Source organism: Chiloscyllium plagiosum, unplaced genomic scaffold, assembly GCF_037043375.1.
Source record: "Chiloscyllium plagiosum isolate Xiang-an unplaced genomic scaffold, Cpla_swu_hap1 HiC_scaffold_10, whole genome shotgun sequence".
Taxonomy (NCBI): Eukaryota; Metazoa; Chordata; class Chondrichthyes; order Orectolobiformes; family Hemiscylliidae; genus Chiloscyllium; species Chiloscyllium plagiosum.
Window position 1 is genome coordinate 16603466 of NW_028270148.1, and position 15740 is coordinate 16619205.

Sequence of the window (15740 nt, forward strand, 5' to 3'; positions counted from 1 at the left end):
TAAGGATACTAGTGAGAGTGGGTGCTGTCTCTTTGTGGCTCGTTGATGCTAAGGGTATCACAGAATTGTTACCATGCAGAAGGAGGCCATTCAGCCCACTATGTCTGCGTCAGCTCTTTGAGCATTTTGACTTAGTGCCAATCTTGTGCCTTTTCTCAGTAACCCTGCAGATTGTTTCCATTTAATTCAACACTAGGATAGGCAAGTATTTATAACAAGTTTATTCTGGAGTATTCAGTTGAACGAGGAATAGTTGAGTGGACAGAATGTTGGGGAGAGGCAGACAATTTGGTTCTCAATACCAAAGGCACTGATAACATAGAACATGGCAGAACATCAAAAAATTATAATCAATTTCATTTATTTAGAAAAAATATTTATAAAACACTTCTCTTCAGTAACAAAAAAAAACAATACAAACAACTCCAATAATTTTTGCACCTGTTTCTATAAATACGATTATGTACAAAATATAGACATAGAACCGAAGTGCCTTTTTACATATTTACCAAATTTTTAAATTATGTGTAATGAACTTCAAGAACCACCGACTGCACAAATACATTTCAAAAATATTTCAATGCTTGAAACAATACTAATTTTTGTTTTCCTTCTCCACTCCTGATCAATTAGAAAACATTTGCTGTTCCAAAAAAGGCATCAGAGGCAATTTTTGCATCTTCAGTACAAGAATATTGTCTTTTCCTGCTGATGAGTTTACACCCAGGGCAGGGCAGGCTTTCTAGTCAGGGCTTTAAGTTCATGTGGAGAAGACAGGAAGCAACTGTTTGTCGGTAGTGCAATAGAACTTTCTTCTTCCAGAAAGCCAACAAAAGACAGTGCAACAGGCATCCGTGAATTCCAGGTCCTGGCTTACTGTCTTGTCCATCGAGTCTTCTTGCCAATTTCAGCAGAGAACCAGTTCATTCTGAGCAGCAGTTAACTGAAGCAAATCTCTTCTTGGCAAGGCAATTATCTTTGCATTGTGGCACTTCCTATTCACACCTGAGGAGAAACCAAGCAGAACTACCATCAGTCTACATGCAATCACTGTGAAAAGGGAGTTTTCTACACTCCTGCAACTGTTGACAAATATTAGACATCCTCACTCGTGAAAAAAGGTGAAAAGGGAGAGGGAAATGAAACAAAGTACAAACCTCAGTTGCTATTATACATTCATCCTTCTCTTCAGATATGACATACACTGACTGGTACTTGGTATCTTTTGACGCAGAGTATGTAGACTCTGGCCGCTTTCTTTCTGAGGGTTCACTATTGGATTGAAATAAAAACAAGAGTTAGGTTGGTAGGCAGTTGACTGGAAAACCCAGATAACAGCAGCATTTCATATTTACAATACCAAACAAATAGGCTGATTTACTTAATTACCCATTATGCTGTGTTGCACTTATTTGCTCTGCTTCTGGGGTATTAGCATCTCCCCGTTCATTTTCGGCTTTAATTAAGTCTTCATTCTTTAATTCGTGCACCAGATTATAATCCACTGAAGGGTATTTGACCCTGTAGCCATTTCTTTCAGTAGAGCTGTCACATTGCAAGTCTACTTTCTTGTTGGTGTTTTTGATTTGAGTGGCTGCAATAATGCTGATAGAGATGTCTTTCTCGCGGTGGCAGTCTGTGAGATTGTTCATTGTCTCCATCTCACTCTTGGAGATGTCAGGCTGCTGCTGCTGGCCCTTCTGCAGCTTTACTCGCACACAGACGATGACTGCCGCACACCCCAGGAGCAGCATCAGAACCAAGATAACCCCAGCGCATACAGCTACCCACGGAAACTGCCCCTTGTTCTCAGCTTCTGTGTATTTATCCTTAACATCGATGACAACGGTTTGACCCTGAGGCTGCTCTGGCAGCAAGAACTGGCAGTTAAGTCCACCATATCCACGGGAGCACTGGCAGACATAGTGGCTGTTTCTCTCATGGCACGTTGCACCGTTGTGGCAAGGATTATTTGCACATATACTGATGAGGATGCTGCAATTCTTTCCACTAAATCCAGATGGGCAAATGCAGGTGTGGTCATTAACTCCATCCTGACATGTCCCACCATTAAGGCAGGGCATGCTTGCGCAGTTGTCTGCATCGATGTCACAGTTTCTCCCTGTGAATCCAGCACGACATTGGCATATGTAGGAATTCCCAATGTCCACGCACTGGGCACCTGAGCAAGAACAGAGGAAAATAAAAAGTTAAGCTTCAGGTCTATAATAGTGCTTTTTACAACAACAAAACCTTGCACTTATAATACTCCTTTAAATCAGTACAATGTTTACAGGCATTTCATGGGAATGTAACCAAGGCAAAGTTTGTCACAGAACCAGAGACATATTAAAGCAATTGACCAACAGACTTAATGAAAGAGGAAGGTGTTAAGGAGCAAGAGGTAGGCAGGTTTAGGAAGAGAATCCAGAGCTTAGGAGCTAGACAGCTGAAGTTAAGACTACCAATGGACTAGCATTTAAACCAAAGGCTAAAATTGGAGGCGTACAGAGGTTTCTGGGCAGGAAAAGATGATAAAGATGGCCAAAAGGTGAGGACTAAGGCCATGAAAGGAGTTGGTCATAATCCTAATATTTATCCGCATGTTTATATTACTGCTCACCATTGGTGCATGGGTCAGAACTGCAGTGATCAATTTTCTTCTCACAGTTGAATCCGGAGTAACTAGCAGGGCAATGGCAGCTGTAGCCCCCAGTCGGTTTGTCTGTGCATCTTCCTCCATTGAAGCAGGGCCCATCTGCACACGTCATGGCACTCAGCTCACAGTTCCGACCAAGGAAGCCTGGTGCACAGGTACAAGTGTAGTGGTTCTCCAGATCCTAAGGAAAGATTGCAATCCTTCAGTTAGCTTTCTGGGCATGCTGAGTGTACATTAGGAATAATTCTGTTTTATTTTTGACTGTTATCTTTAACAGGTCAGTCCCACTTACCGTGCAGGTTCCATCGTTCTTACAGGGATTGGCATCACACTCGTTGATCTCGATTTCACAGTTGGAGCCTGTGTAGCCAGCACGACAAGTACAGGTGTAACTCCCTTGGCCAGTATTGGTACATGTAGCACCATTCTTGCACGGCTTGTGGTGAGTGCAATAGTTCAAGTCTAGGACAAGATGAGAAAAACAATATATAGGCTTGGGGAAAAAAATCAGCCAATTGCAAGAACAGTAGAATGAAGACAAAACTATTAAACAAAATAAATGTCCTTCATTAAAGGAAGGAGGAAGGACAAAGCAACTTACCCTGGTTGCAAAAGAGACCACCCCATCCTTCCTGGCAGTTACACTGCCAAGGCTGCTGACATGTCCCATGAAGACAGCCTGGATAATGAATACATTCATCACAGTAACGTCCTCTCCATCCCACCCTACACCTGCAAATTAAAGAGGACAGAAAGTACTTAATACATGCCATTGACTTGTCTGCCAAACTAAAAGGAAATGAAACACATCCAAAAATCCTCCCAAGGGTCAGAACCAGCCCCTTTCCCTGCATTTCTACCACTTCCACATCGTGCCTTTACATCGTAATGAGGATAATGGGGCACACAAAGGACTCTGGCATGAAATGCCTTGCACCACTTCGAAAACCTAAATTAGATATTTCACACTTTAGTCGACCAGCGTTCAACAAAAAGACTCAATAGAAATGTCTGGGCCTGTTCAAAGGTTTGATGTGAGAAGGTCATCCAACTCTCCTTTGTGACTTCATTAGAGAATATCAATTCCCAGAACAACTCAGATGAAAGGAAACTGTTGATTACACAAAAAAGAAAGAAAAAAAAAGGGAACTGTTGATTTTTATTCTTGGTAGGGAGGTGTTGTAGGGAGGCTCATTTTCAACCAAAGACGCTTGTAAAAATGGGAAAAGGTAGGCGAGTGTCCGCTGGGAAATAGGGATGGCAAGAATCTCTTGTGTTCCCTGAACCCAAAGTTTACTTATATCACAGAAAAAGTTTCGACAGACAATGAAATGGACGCCAATAGAGGGCGCTCCTACTTGCTGTGGAGCAAGAGAGGGAGAACTGCCTGAACTGTTCTACCTCCTCATTTAACTTCGTAATTATAGTAAATTTACTTCCCAGTAGGGCACTGTAAACTCAAGTTAACAGCCGTGTTTTCCTTTTGCTACATGATCCCCAAAGACTTTGTTTCCCAGGCTTCCACGATGTACCTAACAGCTAGCAGGAGGTGAGTCCCTTTGAACTCTTCAAGGTACCTTCCATTCCCACGCACCTTCTGATCCAGATCATTTACCGACTCTTTTATGTACTGTTCACCACCAGAGGGGCGGGGGACGAAAGTTCTCATTACTTACTTGCATTCCCCAGGTCTGTCGCAGTATCCGTGTTGCTCGTCGCAGCCAGGGAGGCAGATAGCTGGGAAGGAGAAAAGCTAAGTTAAATTAATTTACTAAACACCAGACATATCAGATCAACTCAGTCAAAATCTTAAACCAAGACTCTCTATTAGAAGTGAGGAGAGGTCAATTTTACAACTGCAGGATTGATTTTCTTGAGGAGAGAGAGAGAGAGATGTGTGCCTCGCGACTGTTAAAAATCGCTAAGGGTTTTTGCTTAATACAAAAAGGGGATGCACAAAGCTTTTGTGGTTTTTTTTGCTTCCCCGCCTTCTTTCTTTTACCCTCTTCTCTTTTCGGTGTTGGTCAAAAGTCCCTTCTTTTTCCCCCGACTCCACCCCTTCCCATCCAGCTCTGTGTGTGTGTGTGTGTGTGTGTAGATAAGAGTAGACAGCTGGTTTGTAGGCTGACTGAAGCAGGACAGCTGCTCCATTGTATTGGTGTTTCTCCGCTTCAGAACGCAGCTGTCCCGTGGACCTGGTCCTCTCAACAATATCCAACATCGCCAGACAGCCTCCCGGCCGCTCACTTCCAACCACACGAGTCCAAAGAGCGAGTGAAGGCGTTGGGAATTCATTTGGGGGGGTGGGGGAGGAGAGATGGAGGGAGAGACGAGGGAAGGATGGGTGAGAGGAGAGAGGAAGGGGGGAAGAGAGGAGGAAGGGATAGAGGGAGAGAGGATGGAGGGAGAAAGGAAAGAGAGGAGGAAGGGATGGAAGAAACAGAGGAGGAAGGGATGGAGGAAAGAGAGAACAAAGGGATGGAGAGATCGAGGAGGAAGGGGTGGAGGGAGGGGGATGAAGGGAGAGAGGGCGCGGAGGGAGATAGGGGAGGGGGACAAGGGTGAGAGTGAGAGACAGAGTGGAGAGACAGAGAGGAGGGGGGTGGAGAGAGAGCAGGAAGGATGGAGAGTGAGGGGGGATGGTGACAGGAGGGGGATGGAGCGAGTGAGGACGGGAATGGAGAAAGAGAGGGGGGGTTGGAAAGAGAGGGGAGATGGAGAGAGAGAGGAGGGGAATAGAATGAGAGAGGGAGGGGGGATGGAGAGAGAGAGAGGGCGAGAGAGGAGGGGGAATGGAGAGACGGAGAGAAGAGGGGTGTGGAGAGAGAGTGAAGGGGGATGGAGAGGGGGGGAATAGAGAGAGAGGAGGGAGGATGGAGAGAGATAGGAGGGGGACGGAGAGCGAGAGAGAGAATGAGAGAGGGGCAGATTGAGATAGGAGGGGGGATGGAGAGAGAGTGAGAGAGGGGGAGAGGAAGGGATAGAAGGAGAGGGGAGGGATGGAGAGAGAGGAGGGGGTGAAGAGAAGAGAGAGGCAGAAGAGTGGGGATGGAGGGGGGATGGAGAGAGAGGGAGAGGGGGATGGAGAGAGAGAGAGGAGAGGAAGTGGGATGGAGAGAGGAGAGGGGATGGAGAGAGCAGGAGGAGAGGGAATGGAGAGGGGGGGTGAGAGACAGGTGGGGGTTAGAGAGAGTGAGAGGAGGGGGGGATGGACAGAGAGGGAGAGAGGATGGGGATGGAGAGGGACAGTGGAGGGGGGTGGAGAAAGAGTGAAGCAGGGATGCAGAGAGAGAGGAGGGAGGATGGAGAGAGGAGGGGAATGGAGAGAAGGTGCAGAGGGGGAGGGAGCGAGAGAGGAGGGGGATGGAGAGAGAGGAGGGGGATGGAGAGAGCGAGGGCAGGGATGGAAAGAGGGAGAGGGGAGTAGAGAGAAGGGGGTGGAGAGAGTGTTGGAGAGTGTGGGGAGGGGGTGGAGAGAGTGGGGGAAGGGGGAATGGAGAAAGAGTGGAGTAGGAGGATGGAGAGAGTGAGAGGGCAGGGATGGATAGAGAGGAGGGTGGATGGGGTGTGGAGGGGGGAGTTGATGGGGAAGAAGACAGGGAGAGAGGAGGGGCATGGAGAGAGGAGGGGCATGGAGAGAGGAGAGGAGGGGTTATGGAGAAAGGGAGGGGAGGGAATGGAGAGAGAGAGGGGAAGGGGGATGGAGAGAGGGAGGGGGATGGAGAAAGCGGAGAGGGGATGGAGAGAGAGAAGGGGGGATGGAAAGAGGGAGAGAGGGTGAGGGGGGTGATGGAGAGAGGGAGAGGAGGGGCGAATGGAGAAAGAGAGGAGGGGGATGGAGAGAGCGGAGAAGAGGGTGGATGGAGAGCGAGAAAAGGAGAGGGGTGGATGGAGGGGGAGGGGGGTGGAGAGAGTGAGAGAGGGAAAGGAGGATGGAGAGAGAAAGGCACGGAGGGGGAATGGATAGAGAGAAGGAGGGAGGAAGGATGGAAAGAGAGAAAGAGGGGGATGGAGAGAGAGAGAGAGGAGAGGAGGGGCGATGGAGAAAGAGAGGAGAGGGGATGGAGAGAGAGAAAGAGGAGGAGGGAATGGAAAGAGGAAGAAAGGGAGAGAAGGGGTGATAGAAAGAGAGGGGGAGTGGGGTGGAGAGAGTGAGAGAGGGAAGGTGGGATGAAGAGAGAAAGGCCCTGAGGGGTGATGGATAGAGAGAGAGAATGAGGGAGGAGGGCTGGAGCGAGAGTGAGGAGGGGGATAGAGAGAGGGGAGAGGGATGGAGAGACAGAGGGCAGGGAGGGGGCACGTAGAGAGAGAGAGGAGATGGGAGGGAGAGAGGAGAGAAGCGGGGATGGAGAGAGAGGGAGAGAGGATGGGAATGGAGAGGGAGAGTGGAGGGGGGATGGAGAAAGAGTGAAGTGGGGATGCAGAGAGAGAGGAGGGAAGATGGAGAGAGGAGGTGGATTGGAGAGAAGGTGCAGAGGGGGAGGGAGCGAGAGAGGAGGGGGATGGAGAGAGAGAGAGGAGGAATGGAGAGAGGGGGGTTTAGAGAGAGCAAGAAGAGGGGGATGGAGAGGGAGAGGGGGAGGTGGTTGGAGAGAGAAGGGGGTAGGAATGGAGAGTGGGGAGAGGTGTTGGAGAGTGTGTGGGGGATAGAGAGAGAGAGAGAGAAGAATGGAGAGAGGGGGTGAATGGAGAGAGAGAGAGGAAGGTGGAGAGAGTGGAGAGGGGAGATAAAGGGGGGGTAGAGAGAGGGGGAGGGGCGATGGAGAGGGGGAGGTGGGATGGAGAGAGGGTGAAGGGTGGATGGAGAGGGGGGAGGGATATGGAGAGAGAGAGTGAGAGGGGGATGTGGGATGGATAAAGAGAGGGGGAGATGGACAGAGAGGGTGAAGGGTAGATGGAGAGAGGGGGAAGGGGATAGAGAGAGGGGGGAAGATGACGGAGAGAGAGGCAAGGGAGGAGCATGGAGAGAGAGGGAGGATGGAGGGGTGGAGATAGAGGGTAGAGGGGAGGGGGAAGGAGAGAGAGAGAGAGGATGAGGGTTGATGGAGAGAGACAGGTAGAGGGGGGATGGAGGTGGGGGGAGGGGGATGGAGAGAGAGTGGGGAGGGGGATGGGGAGAGAGAGGGGGGAGGGGGATAGAGAGGGGGAGGGGGGATGGAGAGAGAGGGGGAAGGGATGAAGAGAGAGGGAAGGAGGAGGAGGGATGGAGAGAGAGAGATAAGCGGGGATGGAGAGAGAGGGCAGAGTGGGAATGGAGAGAACGGGAGGAGGGGATGGAGAGAGAGAGGGACAGAGGAGGGGGATGGAGAGAGAGGGAGGGATGGATGGAGAGAAAGGGGAGGGGGTGGAGAGAGGGAGAGGAGGGGGAATGGAGAAAAAGTGGAGAGGGTATGGAGAAAGAGAAGAGAGAGGAGGGGGCGGTGGAGAGAGTATGGGGTGGGGGATGGTGAGAGTGTAGGAGGGGGATGTAAAGAGAGTTGGGAGGGGGGATGGAGAAAGAAGGGGAAGGGGATGGAGAGAGAGAGAGAGTGGGGAGGGGAGATGGAGCGAGACAGAGAGAGAGAAAGGAGGGGGCATGGAGAGAGGGAGAGAGACACAGGAGGGGGAATGGATAGAGAGAGGAGGGAAGATGGAGGAAGAGAGGAAAGGGCATGGAGAGAAAGAGAGGAGGGGGTGGAGAGAGAGGAAAGAGGAGGGCGAATGGGGACACAGAGAGAGAGTAGGGGGTGGAGACAGAGAGAGAGTGGGGATGGAGACAGAGAGAGAGAGTGGGGAGATGGAGAGAGAGAGATGAGGGGATTGGAGAGAGAGAGAGAAAGAGAAGGATAATGGGGAGAGAGAGAGAGAGGAAAGAGGAGAGGGGATGGAGAGAGAGAGGGGAGGAAGAATGGGGACAGAGAGATAAAGAGGAGGAGGGATGGAGACAGAGAGAGAGAAGGGGGATGGAGGGTGAGAGAGAGGAAGTTGGGATGGAGAGAAGGAGGGAGGGATGGAGAGAGAGGGGAATGGAGAGAGAGGGGAATGGAGAGAGGGGGGATGGAGAGAGAGGGGATGGAGAGAGAGGGGGATGGAGAGAGAAGGGGATGGACAGAGAGAGAGGAGGAGGAGGTTGGACAGAGTGGGGAGGGGGAATGGAGAGAGAGGGAGAGAGAGAGACGGGAGGTGGGATGGAGAGAGAGAGAGAGAGAGGAGGGGTGGATTGAGAGAGAGAGAGTGGGGAGCAGACGATGGAGAGAGAGAGTGTGGAGAGCGGGGATGGAAAGAGAGCGGGAGGGGGGATGGAAAATGGGTGAGGAGATATAGAGAGGGAGACAGAGTGGGGAGTGGGATGGAGAGAGAGAGATAGAAGGGAGAAGGATGGAGAAAGGGGGGAGGAGGATGGAGTGAGAGGGCGAGGGGGGTTGGAGAGAAAGGGGGAGAGACAATAGATAGGGAAGGGTAAGGGAAGATGGAGAGAGGAGAGCAGTGGAAAGATGGGAAGGGGATGGAGAGAGACAGAGAGGAGAGGAGCATGGAAAGAGGGGGAGAAAGAGAGATAGATGGGGGAATGGGGGGACGAACAGAGAGGGGAACCGAGATGGAGAAATGGGTAGGGTAAGGGGTATGAAGGGAGGTGGTGAGAAAGAGAGGTGGCAGTGAAGGAGGGGGAGGGAGACAGAGGAGATGAGATGAAGGGAAAGTCAATGAGAGAGGAGAGGGGTTGAAGGGAGAGGATGGGGGTTGAAGGGGGAATGTGAGAGAGGAGGGGTCGTTGAAAGGAGAGAGTGTGAGCGGAGGGGCGTTGAAGGGAGAGAGAGAGAGAGAGGAGGGAGGTTGAAGGGAGACAGTGAGAGAGGAGGGGGGTTGAAGTGAGAGAGAGTGAGAGAGGAGGGGGTTGAAACAAGAGAGTGAGAGGAGGGAGGATGAAGGGAGAAGGGGAAGGTGATGAAGGGAGGGAAAGGGGGGATGAAGGGGAGGGGGCATGAAGGGAGGGAGAGGGGGATGATGGAAGAGAGGGGGCGGGGGGGTTAAGAGAGGTGGGGGGTGAGAAGAATACAGATACAGGGGAGGGGGAATGAACGGAGAGACGGGGGAGCGGGGACGGGAATGAATGGAGAGATGGGGGAAAAGGATGATGGGGGATGGGGGAGTGGAAATGGAGAAGTGGGAGTGGGGGGATGGAGAGACAAGGTATAGGGGCTGGATAGACAGAGGTGGGTGGATGAAGGGAGGGGGGGATGAAGGGGGGAGAGAGAGAGAGAAGGGGATGAAGGGAGAGGGTGAGGGGGCTGAGGAGGGGGATAAAAGAAGAAAGAGAGAGGACAGGGAATGAAGGGGAGGAGGGGGATGCAAGGGGAACAGAGTGAGAGGAGGGAGGATGAAGCGGGAGAGAAGGAGTTGTGAAGGGGAGGAGGGGGCATGAAGGGATAGGGAGAGAGAGGAGGGATGTGAAGTGAGAAAGAGAGAGGAAGGAGAATGAAGAGATAGAGAGGAGGGGGAATGGAGAGAGAGGGGAGATAAAGGGAGTGTGAGAGGAGGGGACATGAATGGAAAAAAGAGAGACAGGGTGGGATGAAAGAGAGAGTAAGAGAGGAGGGGAACGAAGGGAAAAAGAGGATTGGGGTGAAGGTAGAGAAAGAAAGAGGGGGGATGAAGAGACAGAGGAGGGGGTGAAGGGAGAGGAGGGGGTTTGAAGGGAGAGAGAGGAGGGGAGAAAGGAGAGAGGAGGCAGGTGAAGGGAAAGAGAGAGAGAGGTGTGGGGTGAAGTGAGAGAGAGGATGAAGGAAGAGAGAGGAGAGGGCTAAAGGGAGAGGATGGGGTTTGAAGGGAGAGAGAGGGTGGGTGTGAAGGGAGAGAGAGAGGAGGTGGGTGAAGGAAAAGAGAGGAGGGAATGAAGGGAAAAAGAGAGAAGGGGGATGAAGGGAGAGGGTCAGGAGGCTTCGGGGGAGATAAAAGAAGTGGGGGGCTAAGGGAGGGGGAGAAAGAGAGAGAGAGGAATGAATGGAAGAAAGGGGGGATGAAAGAGAGTAAGAGAGGAAGTGGGGGTGACGGGAGAGAGAGAGGGGAGGGGTGATGAAGGGAGAGAGAGAGGAGGTGAGATGATGGAAAGAGAGGGGTGGGGGAATGAAGAGAGTGGGGGAAGGGGGACGAAGGGAGAGAAGAGGGTGGATGAAGGGAGACAGAGAGAGAAGGGGGGATGACAGTAGAGAGAGAGAGAGAGGATGGGAGATGAAGGGAGAAAGAGGGGCGGGGGATGAAGGGAGAGAGAGAGGGGGGGATAAAGGGAGAGGGGGATGAAGGGAGTGAGAAGAGGGTGGATGAAGGAGGAGAAAGAGGAGAGGGTTAAAAGGGCAGAGAGAGAAGGGAGAATGAAGGGAGAGAGAGAGGAGGGATGAAGGGAAAGTGCAAGAGAGGGGAACAGCGATGAAGGGAGAGAGAGAGGAGGGTGTTAAGGAAGAGGGTGAGGGGAGTTGAAAGGAGAGACAGAGGGTGGGGTGAATGAAGGGAGAGAGAGAAGGGGGGATAAAGGGAGAGAGAAAGAGATAGGGGAGTGGGATGAAGGGAGAGTGGAGGGGGATCAAGGGAGAGAGAAAGAGAGGGAGGATGAAGGGAGAGAGAGAGGAGCGGGGATGAAGGGGGAGAGAGAGAGGAGGAGGCATGAAGGAGGGGCTGAAGGGAAAGAAAGACAGAGGAGGGGGAATGAAGAGAGGGAGAGAGAGGGGTATTGAAGGGAGGGAGGGTGGGAGAGAGAGAGGTGAGGAGGCATGAAGGAAGGGAGAGAGAGGAGGGGAATGAATGGAAGAAAGAGAGAGAGGGGGGTGAAGGAGAGAGGGAGAGAGAGTTAGAGAGGAAGTGGTAGTGAAGGGAGGGAGAGTCAGAGGAGGGGTGATGAAGGCAAAGAGAAAGGAGGGGAGATAAAGGGTGAGAGAGAGAGAGGAATGGGGATTATGGAGAAAGAGGAGGGGGAATGGTGAGAGAGGGGAAGAAGGGAGAGAGAAGAGGGGGTGAAGGGAGAGAGAGGGAGGAAGATGAAGGGTGAGAGAGAGATGGGGAATGAAGATAAAGAGAGAGGAGGGGAGATGATGGTAGAGAGAGAGAAGGGTGGATGAAGGGGAGAGAGAGAGTGGAGGGAGATGAAGGGAGAGAGAAAAGAGGGGAGATGAAGGGCTAGAGAGAGGGAGGGGGAATGAAGTGTGAGAGAGGGAAAGGGGGACAAAGGGAGAGAGAGGGTGGATGAAGGGAAAGAGAGAGAGGGATGGGGATGATAGAGAGAGAGGGAGGGGGATTAAGGGAGAAAGAGGGGGATTAAGAGAGAGAAAGGAGTGGAGATAAAGGGGAAAAAGAGGAGGGGGATGAAGGTAGAGAGAGGGGGATACATGGGGTGAGTGAGGAGGGATAAAGGGAGAGAGAAAGTTTGGAAGATGAGAGAGTGGAGGGTGGTGGGAGGGAGTGGAGGGTGGTGGGAGGGAGGGGAGGGGGTGAAGAGAGGGAGAGAGAGGAGGGGTGGAGGAAGGGAGGGACAGAGATGAGGGGTGGAGGAGGGGAGAGAGGGGCCTAGAGGAGGGGAAGGGAGTGGGTAGGGATGGAGATGGGGGATGATGGGACTGGGATGATGGGAGAGAGGAGGGGGGTGTAGGGTGAGGGGGAGAGAGAGGGGGCTATGGAGGAGTACTTTTTGACCCCATTGCACTATGCTCTGGACAGAGAGAGACAGTCCACAAATAGGCTCAGATTTTTTTGTTAACATCATGTATGGTTTCAAAAGCGCTGGGGCATTATACCAGACAATTGTCTACAAACATTCAACTCTTTTTGTTTTGAAATAAATGTTTAAAAGAGAAGCAGCTCCCTGTATTGCAGTACTCATTAAAAAGCGCAGTGAGTGAGAGGCCTGGGGAAGGGCAGACTTACACTCAGTGCAATAGGCTCCCTTCCAGCCGGGGTTACACAGCTTTTCCCCCTTCTCGCCGCAGCTGAAGTGACCGAACGCGTCGTCCCTCGGCCGGCAGAAGACGGAGCAGCCTTCCCCATAGTAGTGCTCGTCGCAGACGAAGCGGTAAGAGTACTTGAGCTCGGTGTGGCTGCTGGTGTGCACATCCTGGGACCACTCATCACCGACCGTGAGGTGCCGCTGAGTCGCCAAGCGGCTGATGAGGCGATCGGGGTTATCTAGAAGTCAGGAGAGAGAGAGAGAGAGGGAGGGATACAGTCACACACTTCGAGAAACCTTTCAGGAAGCTTTAACTCAGTAGGGAGGCTGGTGAACATTGACTGAGAGTGAAGTTACCTGTACTCAGATCATCAGTGGGCTCAGCATGCAAAGCCTCAATGATTAAGGAGAACGTTCCCTGTTTAAAAAAAAAACAAAAAGACTGAAGTAATTTGGAGCCAGTGATTTAAAAAGCGTTTCAGATCAGCTTGATTCTCTCGCACACACACACGCGCGCTCTCTATCGTCTCCATGTTGCAAAGAGGGGACCTTTATTAAGCCCAGTGTATCTATAATCTCAGTGTAGGATATTGGCAGAGGCTACAGTTGTCATCGACCTTCACGCTTAATTTCATCGCTTTCATAAATCACATTATAAAATGAAGCTATTTGGAATCTCACGCTGGGCTGAAAATTGCCAGTGAGGCTGCTGTGAAGTTTCCCACATCATTAAGTTGTGTGCCCGTGAGTGGGGCGTTTGTGACTTCTCCTCCCCCCCCCCCCCCCCCCCCCCCCCACACACACACACACACACGTCTGAAGGGTTAGAAGTTATCCCCTTCCTTCCCCAGCCCACTCTCCCCACCTCTTTCAGCCCTAACCGCCACTGTCAGAGGGACACCGCTTACCGGCCAGGTGAAAGCGAAAGGGAACCGCATGGGGTTACTGAAGGTTTCGGCGTCCGGGATGGAGAAGGAGTTGGAGCCCAGCACCGGGGTCAGGGCGCTACCGTAGGTACACGGCGGCTCGGGAGAGATTTTCGCCTGGTAATGCTTGAGGCAGACGCGGAAGAAGGTCTTACACTCGCACGGGAGGCCGTAGTTGGAGGCCGAGGAGCCTTTGCAACAGTTCACATTCCCAGCCAGCCCTTTGCGATTATTGAATTCCTGCAACTTTAGCTCAAAGACGCCAGAGGGGGAAGCCTGCTTTATACAAACAAAAACACATACACATAACATCAGTGTAGAAAGAGAGGAAGCAAGTAAGACAGCGACAACTGCAGCCCGATTTCCAGGACGGAATCTTTGTTCGGATAACGATAGCAGAAACGCTTACCTGGTGGAGTGCAGCCAGCAGAGTGATGACCAGGCAAACACTGCGGTGGGCCATCTCCGGCCACTGGATTAGCCTGGAGCTGGTGGAGAGCCCGGACCGCTTCCAACTCCACTGAGAATGTTTCCCCTTTAGATCTCTCAAGTCCTTTGGCTGCACTGAAGTCTACAGAGAACCGCCCTGGCTCTGGTGACTGACAGCTCTTCTCAATAAGGGTCAGTTGCTTGGAAGTGGTCGATACATACACTGGCGTGGTGACTGAGCGCCGTCCTAACCTCTCTCTCTCTCTCTCCCCCTCTCTCTCGTGTGTGGGTTTTGTTTTCTTCTGAACCAGACGCTTGTGTGGGAGGTGGAGGGGTGGGGGTGGGGGAGAGGTTTAATTCCAAACAGAACCTCGTAAAACGCGACGATCCCAGGATTTGTTTATTATATATATATATAAATACATATAATATCAGGGACGCGTTGGAAATCCCTGCTCCGATAATTCCAGTGGCAAGTTCTTGTTTTTTTTGGAAACGGCTGGACGACACCCTGTGATGCTCTCTCCGCTGCTTGTTGGTTTGGAGAATTTCAGATGATGCTGTTGTCCTTTTTTCCGTCCTCTCACTGTTGTTTTTTTTTAAATCTTGCTGTTTCACCTCTCTTCCCCGCGCCCCCTCCCCCCACACACACACACACACACTGACAAATGTACACACACACAGATACACTGACACAGACAAATGTACACACACACACTGATAAATGCACACACGCGCGCGCGCGGGTTCTCTAAATCACCTCCCGACTGGGAATCCACAGCAACTCAATTTCTGATCTGCCGAGCTCCGAGCCCGGCGTTTATATACAGCAGAGCTTTTGCATTTCTAATGACATGCATATTGTCTGACCCACAGTGTGGCGAGCGGGTGACAAAAGAGGCGGGTCCCACCTTCCTCAATAGATCTCCAAATGATCAGTGAGCTGTAAAGAGGGGGCAATCCACCGGGTATACACACACAAACTTATTTGAATTCCAACGAACACACACACATATAAATAAAAACCCACATCATTTTTTTTTAATCATCATACATACTCCGGGAAGCGGGTATATCTATCCCGTCCTGACTTTTCCCGCGACTTATTTATATTTAGTAGGAAAGGGGGTGTCAGTTAGTGAGTCGGGGGGGGCAACTTTTAAGTCAACCTGCAGAAGTTAGGATTTTTTTGAGGATTGTTTGTGTGTGTGCGCGCAATAAAGCTGGGTTTTTTTTTCCGGGGGGGGGGGGAGAGAGAGAGAGAGAGAGAGAAAAGTTGGTGGGTGTGTGTCGTTCGCGTGGCTGTCATTACTGCAGTTGTTATTGTTCAGCTCAAGGCGGCTCATTGTGCCCTGTCAGCTGTATGTTAATACTAGCAAGCACCTGCTCTCTACAATAGAGCAGTTCCCCTCGGCGCACGCAGCCTCGCCTCCCGCACAATATCCGCGGGCCAGGCTCTGCACTCCAGCGAACAAACACACACACACACACACACAGACTGGCCAACTGACCAGCCGCCAGGTCATTTTATAAACATACATACATGTTCAAACAAAACCATCTCTCGCACACTCACACAGGATTGGATAAATAACTTTTACAGCAAGCTGGCGTCCAACGTTAAAGGCCAAAGATTCCTTGATTAAAAAACTGACTGTCTCCCCCCCCCCCCCCCCACCCCCCGCCACCGACGATTACATCTTTGTTTTTGACAGCACTAAATAACTGTTAGGAGTTTACAGTCATCTCTCTCGGTGCGTCGTAATTCCAAGACCCCCTCCTCCACCCTGGGGATTATTTACCCCCCCAGCTCCTC

The 15740-nt window shown here is 51.3% G+C and overlaps 2 protein-coding genes across 3 annotated transcripts in view; one reads left to right on the plus strand and one right to left on the minus strand.

Moving 5' to 3' along the window:
* Window positions 1-233: 233 nt before the first annotated feature.
* Window positions 234-14747, minus strand: dldh (dihydrolipoamide dehydrogenase). Of its 2 annotated transcripts, none has more exons than XM_043695395.2 (11): window positions 13905-14747; window positions 13478-13771; window positions 12927-12987; window positions 12551-12808; window positions 4336-4396; window positions 3261-3391; window positions 2952-3121; window positions 2624-2840; window positions 1390-2182; window positions 1158-1272; window positions 234-1005 (listed from the first exon to the last, which is right to left on the minus strand). In XM_043695395.2, exons 1-11 carry the CDS (start codon window positions 13956-13958, stop codon window positions 1000-1002), a joined length of 2160 nt encoding a protein of 719 aa, XP_043551330.1. In that variant the 5' UTR covers window positions 13959-14747; the 3' UTR covers window positions 234-999. The 2 variants fall into 2 exon arrangements, with proteins under 2 accessions (XP_043551330.1, XP_043551329.1); XM_043695394.2 differs by having other exon boundaries at window positions 13478-13774.
* Window positions 14011-15740, plus strand: part of fam120b (family with sequence similarity 120 member B) — a 106947-nt gene continuing 105217 nt past the window's right edge. Inside the window, exon 1 of the mRNA XM_087991157.1 lies at window positions 14011-14116. The gene's annotated coding sequence lies outside the window, so the exon portion shown is untranslated. The remainder of the gene's footprint in view (window positions 14117-15740) is intronic.